The 20,531-nt window shown below is 43.3% G+C and overlaps 1 protein-coding gene across 2 annotated transcripts in view; it reads right to left on the bottom strand.

Moving 5' to 3' along the window:
- Window positions 1-12,735, bottom strand: part of SGPL1 (sphingosine-1-phosphate lyase 1) — a 51,550-nt gene extending 38,815 nt beyond the window's left edge. The window contains exons 1-2 of one of the 2 annotated variants that reach the window (XM_019712448.3): window positions 12,596-12,735; window positions 11,706-11,767 (exon numbers count right to left, since the gene is read on the bottom strand). In XM_019712448.3, coding sequence (XP_019568007.3) covers window positions 11,706-11,732 — 27 coding nt within the window. In that variant the 5' untranslated portion in view covers window positions 11,733-11,767; window positions 12,596-12,735. Of the gene's footprint in view, window positions 1-11,705; window positions 11,879-12,595 lie in introns of those variants that run through there. The other variant, XM_019712449.3, reaches the window with a different exon arrangement.
- Between the last annotated feature and the right edge of the window lie 7,796 nt (window positions 12,736-20,531).

Genomic DNA, 20,531 nt, shown 5'->3' with positions numbered 1-20,531 from the left:
AGCACAGATCAGTCTAACTGCTCTACACTTGACATTGGACTACTCAGGCACAGCATCTTAGCATCACGGTGATAAAATTTTGGCTTCAGGAAGGAAACAGACATGCAATTCTCCTCCAGTCATTGGGAGTGCACTCATGGAAAATCAAAGCTTCTGAGCTTATAAAAGCTGGCAGTCCTAAACTATGCCAAACAATCATCAAAAATTTTTTTATTTATTTACTTGTGGTCAAGGCATCAAGTGAAGACGGATGCTGATTTTGTGAACTAGTAACTGTGAGCACCTCTCTTCTGAAATACGTCAAGAAAGGCACTACGGGGAGCTTTAACTAGTAGAGAAGACTAAAAAGCATAAAACTAAGTTCAATAAACAGAGGAACAGGCTGAGGGATGTAGAAGTAAGGGCAATTATGGGTTTTCTTGGTAAATACTTTCTCAGCCTAAGGCAAATAGGTAAGATGTGTGGGAAAAGTACTATGTAAACTTGAACATGTAATGTTGCCAAATTTGCTATGAACTCCCAGAGTCTCTAACAATAACTTGCTAAATGACTTACTGTGCATATGCACAGAGAAGTTCATTATACTGAAGACTAGAAATGAAAACTCCTTGGATAGTCAGCAAGGTCTAGCGGAAATAATCCCATATTCTTCTCGCATAAAGAATTCTGTCTTGACTTTTCTGAGCATACCACAATTAGGGAAGAAGTCATCTGAGCTTTTCGCTGTCCATCCTTATCTTAATAGGATTATCTACCTCTGTCACTGAGTTAAGATACGTAGACTTTCCAAATTATAAGTATTTTCTAGAAATTTCTTCTTCAGTAGTCATGCTGCTATTAGAGATGAGAACTATTGAATATATCCTGAGAAGTGTAACCTAAGTAAGTTGCAAAGGCTACTTCTCTGGCGATTTCTAACATGTAACCCTGTTCAAAAGTCTAAACTACAGACCTGTCTATCCCTGGTTCTCTGACTGACCCTCAACTGACATAAACACCCTTTGGAAATTCTACCTTCAAAATCTAGTCAAAAAGGACCTATTTTTTAAAACTGCAGTAAGACTCTAAATTTAAAACTAACGTTTGGAAGAGTTTCAGACTTTTTTGATAACCTGTTGAAAGTGCAAGAAAAAATGTGCACTTCCAATGGAAAATAATGCTTCATCTAGGACCTTCCTCTGGGTTATTTGATTATGATTATACAGAAGTTATTTTACAACTCTGAAAGTTATAATCGATAGCAATACAAACTAATCTTCACCTATAAAAAGGCAAAATCTGCCATGTCCAGTAGAGGTTCAAATGACGTCCCTCCTCCACTATGGAAACAACTAATGTTGCCTGCATTTCATATTCATTTTATATTCCTGATCTATAAATGTGTCTGTTCTTTGGACATCTCCTTTAAACCAATTATAACATCTTCCTGGATTCCTCACTCTGAGCAAAACAAAATCTTTAATGTGTGTACGTTTTAATCTGTATGATTGTCATGATTTTACCTTTATTTGAAAATTATCTTTCAACAAAAGCTACATCTTCTCAATCCCCTAAACGTCCGCACCAAAAAATACGCTTGGAAACATAAAATCTTGTAAATTAAAAAAGGTTCAAGACATCCTGAAGGCCAGTCATTGAGGTCCGTATTCCGCATAATAATCCCTTCCCTAAAACGAATCCTAGAGGTAGCCTTAGTATGGCAAACTGCTCTATTATTTGTAAAGTAAACCCAAGATCCCTGTGCTCCGTGTACCGTGTAGGTAAGAACAAAACAGAAACACTACTGGATATACCCACTCCTTAAAATTCTCCAGGAAAACCCTTATGACTGTAATAAAAGAAAGGAAGTCCTGATGTATGCTGCAACACGGATGAACCTTGAAAACACGATTAAAAAGCCAATCACAAAAACCACATACTCTATGATTCCAGTTATATGAAATGTTCTGAATAAGGAAATCTATAGACAAAAATTGTTTAATGTTTGCTAAGGGCTAGGGGATTGGGAGGACATAAGGAAGTGACTGCTAGTAAGTATGGGGCTTCTTCTGAAAATGCTCTAAAATTGACTGTGGTTGACAGTTGCACAACTCCGTGTATATACTAAAAAACACTGAATTGTATACTTTAAAAAACAAAAGCATTATGATGGAGCAATTCCATTTATGGGCACCAAGTATTCTCTCAGCGAATACCAACTACCTAGGGTTGTTTGGATTCACAGGCTTTCTTTAAAAAAATAAATAAATGCCTTTCTGAAAATAGTTTCCAAATGGGCCAGACAGCAGAAACTTTGCAATTCCAGAAAGTAAAGCTTTGGACTCAAATAAAGCAACCAAAAGTATCTAATAACGTAGAAATCTGAAGCACAATTATATATAATCTAGACAAAGAGCGTCTAGATTATTGTTTAAAGGCATGTATTTTGAGGAGTCTATACACAGAATAACTAAGTGCTAAAATGATGAAACTTTTTAAACACACTATGTTTTCCTCTGGCAATTCATAAGCACATACTCAAGCCACTACCCAGGATACGTGAAAAGGACAGTCATTTCTGAGTATTGTCCTGAACTGACAACTCATCACTACTCCTGGGGACTCTGAGTAGTGTGAATGCTGTTCTATAGGCAGCTGTGGTGTCCGAGGAAGTCTGGACTGGTAATCAAAGGCTGAGAGTCTAATTTTAGCTCTCCTTTAGAAGCTGTGTGACCTTCACTAGTTATGGAACTTCTATGCAGCTGATTTTGCTCATCTGGAAAAACAGATACCATTGTTATCATTCAACAATAAGTTCACAAGATAAAAGACACCATCCACTCACAGGGTTGTTGTGAATATTAAATGAGGTAAGGTAACAAGGAAATGACAGCGTAAGATAAGAAACACTAAATAGTTAATGAATCTGAATTCTCTGATGAGAAACATTTTCCTTTCCTCTTCAATAAGCAGCGAGGGAAACAACCTTTGCAATGTCCCAGTCACAAAGGTAGAGCTGGGAGAGGTTTTCAGTAGTTTGATTTATGCCTATGTTGTATTTTCTTACAGATGATGGTAATAAAATACATGTCAAGTGGGAGCTGCTCCTGAGTTTTGTTAGACAGGTGTTAAGTCAATACTACCTTCAAAACTCTATCCCATCAGAAGGCTGTAAGTGACCCTTGACCTACCTACAAAACAGAGTACATCAGCTACCTACTTATAAATTACAGATCACAAACCTGATTTCAGTCACCCAGATAGATTGCTGTTGACTGCTATAGCCATGACTCTTGGGAAACCATTTGAAATCTTGAGTTGATCAAAAAGGGTTGGAGATTTCTAACACGTAATCCTAGGCTTTCTTCCACCCTAGCTACAAGGAGCAGGTACACCACGGCATTCTCATAGTTTTCTGAGATTCCTTCCTATTAAGAGTTTGAAAACAGAATTTTCTATTTGCCTCAACTGTCAAAGACTCAGTACCATTAAGATTGGAACTCAAGATACGATCAATGCATTGCTTTTGGAAAAACTCTCCAGAGAGGGTCTCCAGAGAGCAAAGTGTAAGTTTACCACAATACCTACTTAGATTCCAAAGAGTTCCAGAAATTTATGATTTTAGTCTTGAAATTAACTGTTAAAAATGGCATTTTACAAATCTAAATTCTGCCCTTAACAGAGCCTTGAGAATACTCAAAAAGAACCAGGGTTGCTTTGTTTCCATCAAACGTTTATTAATGTGAGGAGGTATGATAAAAAAAATACGGTGAATGTTTAAATTAAAAAGAAATTGATTACAGTAAAAGACACATTGCCATTAATCCCCCTCAAAATACTCCCCCGTGCTTGGAACACACTTATCCCATCATTCTTGCCACTTCCTGACGCAGTTCTGGAAATCCTCTTTCATGAGTGTCTTTAGTTGCGCTGTTGTGGCTGCTTCCATGTCCTGAATCTATTCCAAAGGTTTACCTTTCATGGTCACTTTGACTTTGGGGAAGAGCCAGAAGCCACACGGTGCCACATCCAGTGAATAAGGTGGATGAGGACACACCGTAATGTTTTTATTTGACAGAAATTGCCATACCAGAAGCAATATGTGACATGGAGTGCTGTCATGATGGAGGATGAAGTAAAGACACTCACAAAAGAGGGCTTCCAGAGCTGCTTCAGAGAGTGGCAAGAACGATGGGATAAGTGTGTTTGAAGTGAGGGGGAGCATTTTGAGGGGGATTAATGGGCAATGTGTCTCTCATTGTAATACTTTTTTTTATTTAAACAGTCACTGTATTTTTCTATTAGACCTCATAGCTTAGACTAGATAAACAAGAATACAGGAGGTTCTTACTCTCCGGGGAAATTACAGGAAAAAAGGTCATTTCACATTTTAAAAGGGCCTGTGCTACTTCAGGAAAGAATTCTCAAAGCTCTCTCTCATGTTTGGTGTGCAGAAATTTAAGATTTGTTGCCCAAAGCTAAAAACCCTATGAGTGTAAATTGGTACAACCACTTGGAAACCTGTCTGGCAGTATGCCTTATGACTAGCAATCCTGTTTATAGTTACGAAAAGACATGTTCAAGAATGCAGGAGTGTCTTTCACAACAGCCAAACACTGGAAACAGAAATGTTCAACTATAGAATGAATAAGTTGTGATATTTTATGCATTGTAAAACTACACTGCAATAATTTAAAAAACTATTGCTACGTAAGAGCATGGCTGAATTTCACAGACAAAATGTTGAACACAAAAGGGACAGTCACATAAAAAATATACTGTATGTTTCCAGTTATAAAAAGTTCAAAAATCAGCAAAACTAGCTGACAATGAGATTGGTAACTTTTGGTGGTTATCAATTGGGAGGGATCTGAGGAGCTTGCTGGGACACGGCATTTTTCAGTCTTGACTGGGGCACTGGGTACCGTATATCCACATGCAAATATTTACTGACCCGTACAGTTAAGATTTGTGCCCTTTACTTTACACAAGTTATACCTCAAAAAAATGTTATTTTCTTTTATTCAAAAGTGATTTATTCACTTCATGGAATAACAGGACACATATAATAACAGTGCCCTGGAACAATGGGCTAGAACTGTTCTGCAGTTTCTGCCTGTGTAACAGGCAGGTCATTCATTCATCAAACAATTAGTTGGACTATTTCATAACAAAAAGCTCATGTAGCTGTATTATTTTAAGTCAAAAACCATTATTAGATAAAAAGCACAACTTACTAGGTAACATGTAACAATTTTAAACCTGTATGAACCTAGTAACAAAATCTCAGAATATATACAAAAAATTCAATAGAACTACCAGGAGAAACAGAAAAATATTTGATAAGGCATAAGACTTGAAGAGGAACCCACAAAACTGGAAATCCAAATAGTCAATAAACGTTTAAAAGGACACATCAGTAATCAGGGAAATGCACAGGGCAATTAGATTTCATTCCTACCAAACTGACAAAAAATAAAAAGCCTTATAAATATCAAGTTTGTCCAGCTGTGTAGGAACAAGAACTCTCATATACTGTTGCTAGGAGTATAAATTGCATCAACCTATTTAGAAAAGTTAGGCATTATCTAGTAATGTTAAGAATGGACACCCTTTACAATCCAACAATTCCACTCCTAGGAATAAACCCCAGAAAAATTCTTATATTTGTGATCACCTGTCATATACAAGGAAGTTCATACTGGGTAATGTTCAAAATCGGAACAACCCAAATGTCCACCATCAGTGGAATGGAGAAATAAATCGTGGTAGTCATATAGTGCATCACCACACTGCCATGAAAATGAAAACACTAAACTACATGCAGCAACACGAATGCATCTCACAAATATTCAGCAATAGGAAAATCACAAAAAAACTATACAAATCCATTTATACCAAGTTAAAAATAAATAAAAGTAAATTTAGGGTCGCATCCATAGGTGGTAACACATTTTTTTTCAAACAACAAAGGATAGCAGTTACCCCTAGAATGGAGGCAAGGAGATGTAATATGTGTGGAGCACAAGGGATGGGGGATAAATGTTCTATTTCTTACCCTGGGTGGTAGGTAGGTGACTGTTTTATTATTCTTTAAAATGTAGACACGTGCTTCATATACTTTCTGTATAATTTCATATGAAAACATTTTTAGCTAAGAAGGGGGGCAAGCCTGCCTTCTTTTCTTTCCGCTTCGCGATGAATGAAACATGAACCTGACAGCTCCAGCTCAAAGCAGCTAGCCTGGACCAGGCGGGGATGCACTACGAGTGGTGGAACGTCCTCGAAGACCTAGGAATGGCCATATCTGTCACAAACTGCCTACTCTGGATTTCGCTTACTTCAGACAAATAGATGTTCCTGTTTTAAAAATGTCTATTACTTTAAATTTCTCTTTTACATACAGCCAAACCTAATCAGAACTGATATATTCAGTGATCTGGACAAATAAAAAAACTTTCTAACAATTAAAGCTGTCCAACAATGGAAAGAACTCCCTGAGAAAGTATTCCACACCCACTCCTGGCAGGGCACTGTAGCAGGGATCCCCACCGCACACAGCAAGGGAAGCCGGACTGCAGGGTTTCTAAAGGCAATTATGATTCTGAGGCTACAACAGGAACAAAGCAGCTCTGGGCTTGCCAAAGCTGTGGCAACACTGCCTCTGAAGCGAGCCTTCTGTTATCAGTGAGAACATTCCTTTTCTGTAATATTCCAGACCTGCTCAGATACTCTCTTCTCGCTGTGCCTTTCAGAACCAACGTGACCTTGACTTCAGCATGCTGAAGGACCTTCGCGCCTCTAGGGCCTCCACCAACCTTCTCTGCCTCTGCTGTGTGTCTCACGGGGCTACCTCCTATGAATTATCATCACCCAGGCTTCCTCTTCCTCTGCTTTCCAGTTGGGTTTGATCAATAAGAGGCTCTAGCATGAGAACAGAGGGTAGGAAAAGAAAGAGTCTGAGGCATTTATTCCTCTTGATTCCCTTCCTGCTAGACCACTGCTTGGCAGTGGCTACGTTTCTATAGGTTACCCTCTCCTTAAGCTAAGCTCTGTCAAGGTTCCAGAAATTACTCCCCTTACTGGTTCCTTCAGGCCTAAGAGCGATAATGGCTCTTAGCCCTGAGATGTTTCATCATCCCGTTGGTCTTCCTTAACCCTACCCAGCTTTGTAAAGAGCCCCTGCATCTCCTCAATCACACCGTTGGAGTGTGCCAGGAGATAACCGATAAACTCAACAAACCACTTTCTGCCTTCCCAGATGGCTCCTATCTCCCCTTACCCCACAGCTTGGTTTCTCTCTCAGTAATTGGGTTCTTCAGTACGTTTCCAAATATGGACTGATTCACTACAAATCAATTCCCTATGGAAAATTCTTAATCCCAGGCTGATTCCCACTTTCAAACTGTATGCAATATTAGATTGGACAAAGCCTAATTAAGAAGGTAAATGTTACTAAAAATTTCTGACACAAAGGCTGCTTGCTGCAAAGCCAAGCCAAATAGTGGGATTTGGGGGTTACCTATTTATAACTCCCATTTCCTTCAGACTAAAGGCTGCAGAAATTATCATACTTGTTATTATAGTTTTGCTTTATTTATAAGATTGAAACAATGCCAAAAACAGTGATTATCCTACAATGGCCACTCTAATTGTTAACAAAATTTTATACGCCCTATCAGTCCCAATGACAAGCCTACAAATAAGACACCAGATTCAAACAACAGAAGTGAGTTTTTCATGTCGATCTTTCAGTTTACTGCTTAAATTCCAGCTGAGATTCATAAAGAAAGCATCCCTAAAAAAGATTCAGGGATCAAAGATAAAGTTCTAAGATCTGGAAAGATTCAAGTTTTGAACCTGAAAAACAAAACGGAGACAGGCTTACCATGTCCAAATCAAGAAGTGCTGCAGAAATGTTGCAAAGGAAAGTAAGAATGTTACTCTACTAGAAGACCATGCTGTACACTCTCCAATATATATGCCAAAGCAGCAGGACTTGATCCATGGGCAAAATAACCCCAAGTAACACTACAGCAGACCCATTAAACTCAAAGAAAAGACTCATTCCACCACCCATCTGACTGCCTGGGCTATACAGACACCATTATCTACTCCTAGGTTAAGGAACCCTACACCAGGGTTTCTCAACCTGGGCACTACTACCATTTTAGGCCAGAAAATTCTTCATTGTGGGACACTGCATGCCCGGTAGTGTTTAATTGCATCCCTGACCTGTAGCACTCCTCAAGTGTAGCAATCAAAAATATCTCCAGACATTGCCAAATGTCCCTGAGGGGCAAAATCACCCCTGGTGGAGAACCTCAGCCCTAGATAAACAATTATTACTGAAACCCCAACCATCCTACCATGGTGCAAATGGTAACCTTGATTCCCTCATTTGGATGGAAAAAAAGAAAAGCTGCCTAAGGAGTAGACTGAGCTTTATAAAGTACCCTCTTAATAGTTACAAGTATTGGGCCACTTGCAACCCCAGCTTAAGGAGGAAGAGACTACAGATGAAAAGAATGGTTATCAAAGTGGAGAAAGAGTGATGAAAACTTGCCTGACTTGAATTCCCTCAGAAAGCATGGCAATTCTCAGATGAATGCACGCACTCATTTTATTCTCTCTGAGACATTGGTGGAAAAATACTGCAGCCCATGACATGTCATGTGTGAGCAAATGGAAAAAGGCAGGCAAACCACCCTAATCAAATGAGGGCAAAATTAAGGGCAGTATCACACTAAGGGCTGATAGCCCAAGCCCCTTATTCTGGAACACAAGGTTTATCACATATGGACTCCAGTGGATCTTCAAGTTTTATTTTCTTAACATCCACACAAGTGGTTTTCAACCTTATCAAACCCAATGCCCCCTTTTTATAATATTTTATAATGCCCCTTTATTATGCTAAAATGAAATTCAAAGATTATAATATTGTACCCATAGACGTAACTTAAAATTTCAATATAATGCCCTAAGTGCAATGTAAAAGAAAATAAACAAGAAGATTTGTATAATAAAATATGTTTTCAGACAAGACTATAGAAAACAAACATATGCACACATACAAACACACATTTCCAAAGTGTCCCCTAGAGGGTAGAGCTATCGTTAATACGTGGCTTCACCACTTCATGGCTGTGGTACCCTCTCTAACTAAGTCTAGTTTTTCAACTATAAAAGGAGGATGCCAGTATATTTTCCAAAGGATTTTTGTGAAAATTAACTGAGTATGTTGAGTATCTATTTCTGCTCCTAACATGTAATATATGCTCAATAAATGTTAGCTATCAGAATTATATTACTATTCCTGAATCCACCCTGTATTTTGTCTTAGCTTATGACCATCTTATTCCCCCAGCAGAGAGAATGGATGGCTGGATATCCATTTATCAGAAATACTCTAAAAAGCATTCATGTACAATATAAATAAGAAGTTGCATCATAGGATTTCTAAGATTGCTTCTAATTTTGAAACTCTACTATACACTTCCCTGCATGGAAGTTATTTTTTTATTCACTGGGATTCTTTTTTCCCAGTTCGAGGGCCAAGAACATATCTTACACATCATATAAATTAGATAGAGAAATACGTTGAACTCAGGTCATAACAGTTGAGTGCCCCCACTGAAAACCCAGTTCTGGTTCACCGGTTTTTTACCATTTAGCCTCAAATAGCACAATACAGTCTGGGAAGGAATGCCAACTTTTCCAGTGAAAGCACCTCAACCAACATGTATGGTGTCTTCAGAGAGGGATGATTCTCGAGGACCAGTTCTTTGCCATGTGAATTAATTCCTTACACCAACAAAAAGCCAACACCCCTAAACATTCTAATCAAATGAGGAAGTGAAAAGTAGTGGCAACAGCTAGAGAAATACTGAGTTAAAGCACTCACTGCTCAGACTGTTAAAGGGAACCCACAAGCCCAAGAAGTACTAAGCACATCTCAGGGCACAGAGGTATATCCATCCTATTTACATACTGAAATCTTAATTTATAGAAACATACTGATCTATTAGAGAACACGGAAATTGCCAATTGCTACAAATCATTCTGCATTAACCCTCCAAGGTACTAACAGTGGTTATCCCTGAGTAGTGGAATTATTAGGGGGTTGCTTCCTTTTGCTTATTTATAATTTCCTATTTTTCTAACATATTACTCTTGTAGTAAGAATTTAAAATTACATAAAGCGAGGGCCGGCCCAGTGGCTCAGGTGGTTGGAGCTCCGTGCTCCTGACTCCAGGGGCTGCCGGCTCGATTGCCACGGGGGCCAGTGGGCTCTCAACCACAGATTGCTGGTTCAAAGTCCCGCAAGGGATGGTGGGCTCCGCCCCCTGCAACTAAGATTGAATAGGGTACCTTGAGCTGAGCTGCCTCCTGGATGGCTCAGTTGGTTGGAGCGTGGGCTCTCAACCACAAGGTTGCCAATTCGATTCCTCAAGTCCCTCAAGGGATGGTGGGCAGCACCCCCTGCAACTAGGACTGAAAGGACAACAACTTGAGGCTGGGTGGCGCCCTCCACAGCTGGGATTGAGGGGACAACAGCTTCACTTAGGAAGGAGTCTTGGAAGTCCACACTGTTCCCCACTAAAGTCCTGTTCCCCTTCCCCAATAAAATCTTTAAAAAAAAAAAATTACATAAAGCAATTTATTACCCATTGATAATACATGAAATTTGAGGCAAGACACTATTGTAGGTAAAATCTTCATCAGGATCTGTGGATAAACCAAGTATTTATCTGTGTCTCTAAAATCATCCTTGCTCCCCACCTCAAACCAGAACTAATCACAACTTAAGTTTCCATCTTTATCCCTCCCGCAGGCCTTACAGGTTTTGCCACTGCAGGAAGTCAGCACCTAGTATAAGAAAACCTCACTATTATTAGTTTTTGCCAATTTCCCAGTGACAGCTACCAACTCTCTGGACTAGTGAGATAAAGGGAGGAAAAGAAATTGGTTTTATATCAATGTTTTTGCACAAAGAAGACATCAGACTCAGAGAAGTTACTTCTAAAAAACTAAACGCGGACACTTTTTTATATAGCTATTTGAAAGCCCTGGGCTCCCCACAATTCTCACATGAAAGTGCCTCTATGGAATCATAAATGTCCCAAGAATAAAACATCATTTTGGTAAACACTCAAGTAAATGCTATTCTCCCTGCTCGGTTGAAAAAAATATCACAGGAAGATCTCAGCAGGAGAGGGGAAAACAGCCTCTACCAAAGCAGGTATACTCCTCAGCACAACAAAAGAACTTTAATTCAAACTACTTCAATTCAACAAGCATTTGTTAATCACTTACTATATACCGAGCACCAGGGTAGATGTTTGTTCATCTCTATACAAATAAAACATGATATCTGTCTTCCTGGGAATTTAGTCTGGGAGACAAACACTTATAAACTAAAATATGATAGACTCAGACAAAATGTAATACAAGTTTTAAAACTGCTCAGGTAGTATGGGAAGTGAGAGATTAAAACCAACTGCAATAATTTTGAAAAAGATTCTTCTTCACGTATACTAAACACATATATTCATATATTTAACTCATGTATCCATTCTTAATCATTAAGCCCAAAGTAAAGGTGCCAGAAATGCTCAGCAGGCAAGCATCAGAGGTGAAATCTACACACTCAGATCCTTTGGACTAAAAATAAAACCTAAGGCACAAGTACCTTACAACACGGAGGATGTGTGGAAAAGACTCACCAACATCAGAAGGTCCGTACTGGGCATCTTCCACTTCCAGCTGCACTCTCAGGGCCTCCCCTCTGAAAAACGGAACCAGGTTTGTTTACTTCTCTTCTAAAACTATCGCGTTGGCCGCCTAGATTCGCCACAGAATCAAGAAATGGTTCTCTCCCTCTTTTGAGAGCTCGGATTTCACTCCCAGCTATCACATCCCACCCCCAGCACCCCAAACCAGCGAATCAGAACCCTGCTGGCATTACGCTTCCCTCCTACAGCAGACCGAATGAATCCAGACCCAGCCTCCCACAAAGCAATGCCCCCAGGTGAATACCAGCGGCGACGCCCAACCCTCCCCGGACGAGGGCCTGGAGCCCCGTAGCCCAGCCCATTCAATCCAACCCCGCGGAGAATCGAACGCTAAAGGCCGCCCACTGCCAGGGTCCAGCCTTCACTGGGCTCCCTTTAGAAACAGGCTGGCCTCGCTCTCGACTTCATCCCTCCCCCCCCTTTGGGGAAGGATCAGCAAATCCTGCCGGCCCCAACCCACTGCTACTCCGTCCGGGGAGTAGAGTTTCAGATCCCGCTCCCTCTCGGCCCGGGCGCCCCCCACCCCCATCCACTCGCGAACCTTGCACTCACTCAGACCTCGAGTGGTCAGCGCCCCCACCTTCTGCCCGAACCCGATCTTGCCCCGCATCTGCTAGCCCCCCAGTCCCGCCCGGCCCTTCCTCCTCTCCTCACTCCTCCCACCCAGGACCACCCTCCCGCCCCCAGTCGGGACCCTCCTCTCGTTTCGCGCGCCAGGACCCGCTCCCCACTCAGTCCCCACTCTCCTCCCACCCGAAACCCGACGTCCTCCTCCCCAGCCCCGACCCTCCGCCCTCCTCCGTAGCCGTGACCCCCTCCACCTCCTCAGCCCGGAACCAGCTTCCCCGCTTCTCCCGTCGGACGCTCTCGCCCCGCCAGACTCCTCTTCACCACAAGACCCACTAGTGAGTGGCGGGGATCGGGCTCCCCCTGCCGCTGCCGCGGCTGAGATTAGAGGTCGGACCGCGGGCGGCCCCGCCCCTCCCGGGAGGTACCGCCCCTCCCCGCCCGGAAATGGCTCCCAGGCCCCTGCGTGCGCGGCCCCGCTGCCAGCCGCACGCACGCCTCTCCCTGGGGTCCATGGCGCGTGCGCGTCGCCTGCTGGCCAGGCAGGGGCCGGCACCCTGGCCTTCTTGGGAAGGTTTAACTGCCGTCCCAAGACAGCAGCTTCAGCTTGAGGCTGCCTTTTTAAAAACCAACTTACTGGCCACACATGGTCACTTGTAACCCCTGAGAGAGTTGGCCTGCAGAGCACTACAAACTGATCTAAATAAACTACCCAAGATGGGACTCTAGAGGAGGCCTTTGGGATTTTAATGAGTGACCCACGGATTTGTCCTTTGTCTTTTACCTGGAGACTTCCATCAAGGACAGTGATGCCCAAAGAAAAGGCACATGGAAATTCCCTTAATGGATCTACCACCCATCTCTCCCCTTCCCCCACAAAAATGGAGAATAGAGACTACAGGTTGTGGGGAGGAAGAAACTTTCTTCCACCCTCAAAGTTTTTTCAGCTGGTCTAATAATCTAATAAATATGAGACAGGTTAGCAAGAGAAAATGATCAAATACAGTTACATACATATGCATGGGAACCCCCCACACATGAGAGTCGGGGATCCCCACATTCATGAGAGGTTCAGGGACAGAAAGGGGGAAATGAGGTATATGTGACATTCTGAGCTAAGGCTGAGGTAAGCCACCTGGGGGCTTCAGGAAGTAACTGCAGGGAGAGCACAGGTTCAGCAATTAGAAGTTTGCCCTGCCATATAGGTAGGTCAGGAAAAGTTACTTCTGGTGATAACTCTTATCATGGGCCTGGCCCCTAATTTAAATTCTTTTAGATAGTGGGGGTGGGGAGGGGCAGATGTTTCTCTTGAGCTTGCAGAGCCTCAGTTGCTTTTAGCTCAAAATAATCCTCGTACCGCAGAGGCACATCTTGGGGTGACTTGTTCTGAAGCCCTACAAGGTGTTGGGCAAAAATGCTACCAAAACTGCTTTATTTTCATGAACAATGTTGGGAATCATCTCATAAATTTACGTGAAAGTGCCCACCAAGATCACAAAGCTCACCCTTCCTTTTCAGGTGAAATAAATCTCAAATACATTTTTCATGACTTGCCCGTGTCGTCATGTCACTAATTCAGTACAAGCAGAAAGCGGTGTAGTTACATGTAGCTGACCGGTGATCTGCACACAGAATGTTTTCAATAGATTTTTCAAAAATGATACCTAGATGGAATCTTGAAATCCTAACAAAAGTGACACTGATGAGGGTACCAATTCCATCCCCTTGCAAAATGTTGTCATGACACTTACCTAGGGTATCATCATTACTACCACAATTATCCTTATCTAGGATGAAATTCCTTCGGCACCTTCCAATTTCCCACCAGAATGCTTAAGACCCTGAAGGAGTCAAGCAGTTTATCTCTGGGCTTTCTCACCCTCACGCCCACCCCATCAAAAGTCCCAGACATCTCTATCCAGAGCCCCAGAACCAAGCACTGACATTCCATATTCTTAGTCCTCTTACTGCTGTTCCTCCAAAGGCGTGCATTCTCAGTATTGAAGAGTCAAAAAATATTCTGGGGCCACCTGCCAATGCCTACTCATCAAGAGAGACGTTGGGATTTCAGGCATGTCCTCCCCACTCTCCATCCTCCACCTCTGCTTTAGTTTTATTTCAGCTCCTAGTCGCTGCTCTCCCTAGTCTCCATGTTAGCTGCCACCTCCCCCCCTTTAATCTAGAATCTCTATGCCAGCTGACTAGAGAGCAGGGTCCATGTCTGAGTCCTCCCTACATTTCTGCAATACAACTTCACTGCTGCAAACACATGGCCGGCAGTCTGTTGATTCTTCCGAGATGAATGAAGCAATTCAGCCACACTGACTAATCCTTCCTGTGATGGACTGAATGTTTGTCCCTCCCCCACCTCCCTCAAATTCATATGGTGAGGCCCTAACTCCCAATATGATAGTGGGGTCTTTGGGAAGTAATTAGATTTAGATGAGGTCATGAAGATCGTGCACCCATAATGGGATTAGTGTCCTTACAAGAAAAGGAAGAGACACCATAGTAGCGCATGCGCTCTCTCGCTCTCTCTCTCTCTCTCTCCACACACACACACACACACACACACACACACACACACACACACACTCACACACTCAGAGGAGTCACATGAGCATGCAATGAAATGGGGACCCTTTGCAAGCCAGAAGGAGGTCCTTACTGAAAACCAAATCTGCCAACACCTGGATCTCGGACTTCCCAGGCTGCAGAACGGTGATGAATAAATGTCTGTTGTTTAAGCCACACGGTCTATGGTATTTTGTTATAGCACCCAAGCTGACTAAGACACTTACTTTGCCAAGAACTATGTCAGGCACCTTTATATCCAAGGCCCCATTTATGTCCCAACTTGCCCAGATCAGGTGACTCTCATCATCACTCAACTTGTAAACAAGGGCACTAAGGCCCAGAGAAGGTCAATGATCATCCCAAAGACACACAGGAGGATGGGGTGGAGTTTGGGTGGGTAATTAAGGCTTCAGATTTTGTACAGAGAACCTAAAATGTGCTGGTTGATTAATGAGAATCAAAGAATGTTAGACACAGAGGGGCCTTCAGCTCAACCCCATAGTATAAGCATAAAGAAATCCAGGCCCAGAGAGCGACGTGACTCCTGACAGTTTCTGGCAGAGCCCAGAAGCCATGTGGGGTGTGTGTGTGCCTTCAGGCTACGCTGCTCCTTTGGCCCACTCTCCCTCTGACTGCAGCATGATCAGGGATTAGAAGAGAAGTGGCCAGAGACAAAGGATGCACGAGGATTATGGGAGAAAACTTCAGCCTTCACAGAGGAATCACATTTTACCAAAATGAAACAAAATTCCCACTGCCTATGAGTCTTACATGTCCTAGCTGTATTGGTGGGCCCTTGGGAGAAAGCAAGAGAGAAGAGAGCAAAGGGGTTATAAATAAAAGAGAGACTTATATAGTTCAAAGAGAAGAGGGATTCGAAAAAGCAGGTGTTAGCTAAGGAGAGGGCACGTGTCAACATCCTTTCCCTGTCCTCCCAGAGATTCCTGCAGTAGGGACTTCAGAAGTTCTAAGAAGGAGGGGCTTAGCGGGTTGAGAGGAGGCAGAGACGGGGCTGCCTGGGCTTCCATGCTCAGAGTGTGGTTTCCTGGGGAGCAGTACTGCATCACCTGGGAGCTTGCTAGAAATGCGGGGTCTTGGAGCCCCATTCCAGACCTACTAAATCTGAATCTACGTTTTAACAAGATCCCTGGGTAATATTTATACACTGTAAAGTCTGAGAAGTATTTCCCTGGGCACCCCGCTTTCAGAGAGAAAGCTCAGTGTTTTTATTAAGATTGTGTGTTTGTTTGAGATGGTTTAAAGAAGCTGATGAAGAGAAGGCACGGGGGATGAGGAGAACTAATGCTCCCCAATTGGCCTTTGGTGCATTCCAGGATAACAAATGATTGGAAGGAACTGGAATACCTATGGGGAACCAGTGAGAGACTGAAATTCCTGCTGAAGACAGAAAGCTTGGGGGTTGTGAGGGGAGGCAGGCAGAGGAAGATGGTCTGGAATTTTTTCCCCTATGTGGCCTCTTTAATTTAGCCTGAAAGGGTCTCACTGCAGTGCTTGTTTCTACCAATTTTTAAAACAATTCATGCCGGCAAATCTTGTTCTGCTTCACATGGCAGCTATCCAGAGTGGAGTTAGTAACACACCTCCCCCATACATGAGAGCACACTCTTAAAAAGCCCGAGCACGCTACCCCCCATGCCTCCATTCCTATCCGTGACACCCCCTACTCAACTGGGGACCTTCATGGAAGTTCACCTCAGGGCAGGGCTATGGGCAGATCTTAGGTGGGGTTGCAGCTTCTGAACCCCTCCTGGAAAGGAATGGCCCACAGGAAAGCCCCCTGCAGGACTTCCACTCATGGAGCCTAGAATGCTCTGCCCAAGAGGGGCAGGAAACCAGCCAACAGCAGCAGGCTGGGTTGATCACAGTAGAACTGGCCACCCGGGAAAGAAGAAGCTGAGGGCCAGCCAGATATGGGAGCACCCACAGCAGGGAGTGTGTGCCCTGAGGTGGCCATCTGGGATGAATAGCAAGGTGCAGTGTGTCACTGAGGTGTATGTCTCCAGTGCCAACTCAGCCAAAGGTCAGAGTGGCCAAGTCCTCAGAGACCAAGGGTTATTTCCCAAGGAAGCCCCACCTTTCCCGAGGAAACCCCCATTGCTATCCAGGCTGCACAATCACTCCTAGCAAAGCATCAAAAACAGAGAGCCACTGCTTATCAAAAAACAAACAAATACAAACTTTCTTGCCCAGAAGGAACCCCGCTGGGGCCTGCGACCACAAAGCAGCTTTGAAGGCAGGTGGACAAGCCTCCACTCAGAGATCAGGCGACCTCAGGCAAGTTAGTTTAACTGTTAGAGCCTGGGTCTCCTTGGTTGTAAAACAAGGGCTAAGAGCATCCACCCTAGGACTGTGCTGGCAATTACAGGTTCCAATGTACAGTAGGCACTCAAGAACCTCCTCCCATGTCCAAGGTGAGTTCAGATGAGATTCCAAGCTGGGTTCTGTGACCTGCTCACCCAAGCCTAGCCCTCTCACCTTGTTTCTGTAGGTCTGATTTCATTCCCCTGATTCTGGGACCTGATTCTGACAAGTTGGTTCATCCTTCCAATGCGTCCCTTGCCCCATCTAAGGCACCCTAGCCCTTTGCAAGACTTGTTTGAGAGCTACAGCTCTACCTACTGTGTTTCCTGCAGGGTTTGTTGTTTGCTAATCAGTAAGTCCCAAACCAACCAGACCCAACACCCACTGTTTATGGAATTGCAACATATATTTGTTATAAACAGGGAGTGCACCTACCTACACGTATAATTCTTTTACAATGCAATAGAATGTCCTAACTTTAAAAGTGAAAGTCATGAAAATAAAATCTTACATGAAGTTGACAGATGCATGAGCTTACGATGGATTGAAGAGATGGCAATATTTGAAAATTGCTGTCACTTTTCCTTTATATTTGACATTTTCAAATAAGGGCTAAATTAGGATCTTTACATATAATCACTATGAATGGGAAAGCTACATACGCAGCCCAGGAGAGAGGTGTTGTCTTGGTGACACAATTACTTTGTGAGCAGTATTGCCATGGGTGACGTGATTTTCCAAAATGGTGGATTAAGAGTTGATAAAATTCCAAACAAAATGAAGGACAACTTTAGACATGCAACTTTCAACATGGTAGTGGCACTCCAGGAAGAGTATATAAATAAAACCATGTTTTTAAAGAAATCTACTTCTTGTATGTAAAGTGAAATGGAGTTTTTGACTTGTGTAACTATGAACTGACCTTTCACCTACATGAATGTTCTGGCAGGACATTCAAAGATGTGCAGGACTCAGGACAATTCTTCATTATGAGGGGCTGCCCTTTCAATGTCGGCATTACCAGACATCTAGCATCCATCACTGAATGCCAGAGGAACTACTCCCATCGTCATGACAACCAAAACTTCAACTATTTTCAGGATGCCTCCCAGGGAGTCTAACTGCCCCCCTGAGACCTGCTGTTGTGGACTAATACTAAGAACACACTCTAGCACACGCCTCATTTTACCGTCTGCAGCTGACTATCTGTCAAGCTAGAAGGGACTTCAGTGTCATCCAGACCTGTACGTCCCATCTAGCATTGAGCACCAGAATCTCCAAAGAGCTTTTCAAAATCCACACGTCAGTGCTCTCCTACAGACCTAGTAAATGAGAAATGTGGCCCAGACATCTGTATTTTGTACACCCCTCAGGTAAAAGTCCATCCATTCTCACCAATGTCAATGTTTGGTCCCACAGCCAGTGCAGACTAAACCCAGAATTCCTGACATTCCAGCCCCAAAAGCCCAGGCCCAGAAAATGTAGGAAAAGCTATGGGTTCTTGTGCTGGTTTTGGGACTCATGTACTATGTCGCTTTTTCTTGTACCCTTTACCCTCTCTGGGTCTCACTTTCTTCACCTCAAAACTGGGTATAGAGAAAAAGCTGCTCTCCAGCTTTCTCTATGCCCCACTTGGGTCATACTTCTCAGAAGCCTGTTTGGAAACTTTACCTCTCTGCCCCCAGGTTCCCAGGAAGGGCCTTCTATCACGAGATTATTTGGTTGGGGAAGGCGTCATCCTGGCTCTGCTTGGAAGATGAGTGGTGTTGCCAGAACCCTGTAGGAGGCCAGGCTTCCTCACTCCCTCCCCTAGAAGTGTTGACACAGATGGGATGCAATAAAAAGGCCCAGTGCAATGTAAGTCCTGGGTAAACAGAGGACCAAGGGCGTAATTACAAACTTTGGCCCATGGCAATCCCTTGCCTGGCTCTGCAGAACTGGTTTCTGGACTGACTCACTCAGAGAGGCTGGGCTTTAGATAGCTGGGCACACCTTTATCCTGAGCTTGGGGGTCAGGGTAGGAGGAGTGGGCATTCATGTCTACAAGGGGATGAATACCTTTTATGTCTCTAAAAATATAATTAGAGGAATTTTCTCTAGTAGGTTTTGAAAAGGCTAAGAGCAGTTGTTCTCCATGCTCAGGGGAGGTGACCTAGGCAGAGAGACCAAGGACAGTTTGAGCTGAGAGTGCAGGATGAGCAGGAGTCAACCAGGCAGAGAGAGGCAGGAAGAGTGTTCTGGCTGAGGGAACGGTATATGTCAAGGCCCAGTGGTCGGCACAGAAAGGCCAGTGTGGCTTGAGAGAGAAGAGTAAAGGGGAGGGGAGAGAGAAGCTGGAGTGCAGGTTAGTAGGGACAGATGCGTAGGGCAGGTGTGCAAATGCACGTCCTTCAGGGGCCCAGGCAGGTAATGTGACTGCTATCATTTGGGAATGCAAGCATCAGGCTCATTCATTCATTCATTCATTCATTCAACTCTTGAATGCTAGGTTGCAATATCCTGGGAGGGGGATGTATCACTGAGCAAACAGATCCCTGCCCTCATACAATTTATATTCGAGTAGAAGGAGATAGATAAATGTATTAAGTAAACTATATGGTAAATTAGAAGGTGCCAAGGGCTATAGAAGAAGCAGAAGCAGAGCGGAGTGTAGGAAATAGAAAGTGTAGGCCTGGGGCAGGATGTCACAGGTGCTTCAATTTTAAATAGAATTGAAATGAGAGGGGTAGGCCCCACATTTCAAATTTTCAAACCAAGTCAAGAATCCAGACTTTTTGGTAAAATCTCTCAAATTGTTTAAAATTGTGATGTCCTAGGAGCCTGCCAGAGTCAGGGATTATTTTCATTCTCTTTGCTAGGACTACTTTAGTTCTTTATGTTAGACAATGGGAAGAGTTTTAGCACCCCAAGAGACAGAACCCAGTGAATGTCTTGTCACTGTCCCATAGGAGCAACCTTCAGATATTGCCAACCATGCTTTCGACCATCAGCAGAGAACTCTCCCTTTCTTTCACACACCCAAGCTTGTCAGAATTCCTGTTTTCTTGGGGCAGACACAGAGGGGTTGCCCACAACCTCCTGCTTGCCCAAGCTCTGTTGAGAAGACAGCTGTTGCTTCAGAAAGGAATGAAGTTCTCTCAAGAGCAGAAATGACGCAGAGTGCTGACACCAGTCACACCTATTGACCTGGGCACTGAGTGGCAGAGGCAACATGTGGATCCCTCTTTATTCTTAGTTAGCCACAGGAAACAGCAAGTCGGCATAATTTCTGGACAAAAAAAGAGCAAAAAA

The sequence above is a fragment of the Rhinolophus sinicus genome, chromosome 15 (genome assembly GCF_057876585.1).
Source record: "Rhinolophus sinicus isolate RSI-liver-muscle chromosome 15, RSI-T2T, whole genome shotgun sequence".
In the NCBI taxonomy this organism is placed as follows: domain Eukaryota; kingdom Metazoa; phylum Chordata; class Mammalia; order Chiroptera; family Rhinolophidae; genus Rhinolophus; species Rhinolophus sinicus.
Note: the sequence above shows the minus strand (reverse complement) of the source record. Positions and strands in the feature narration are given on the sequence as shown.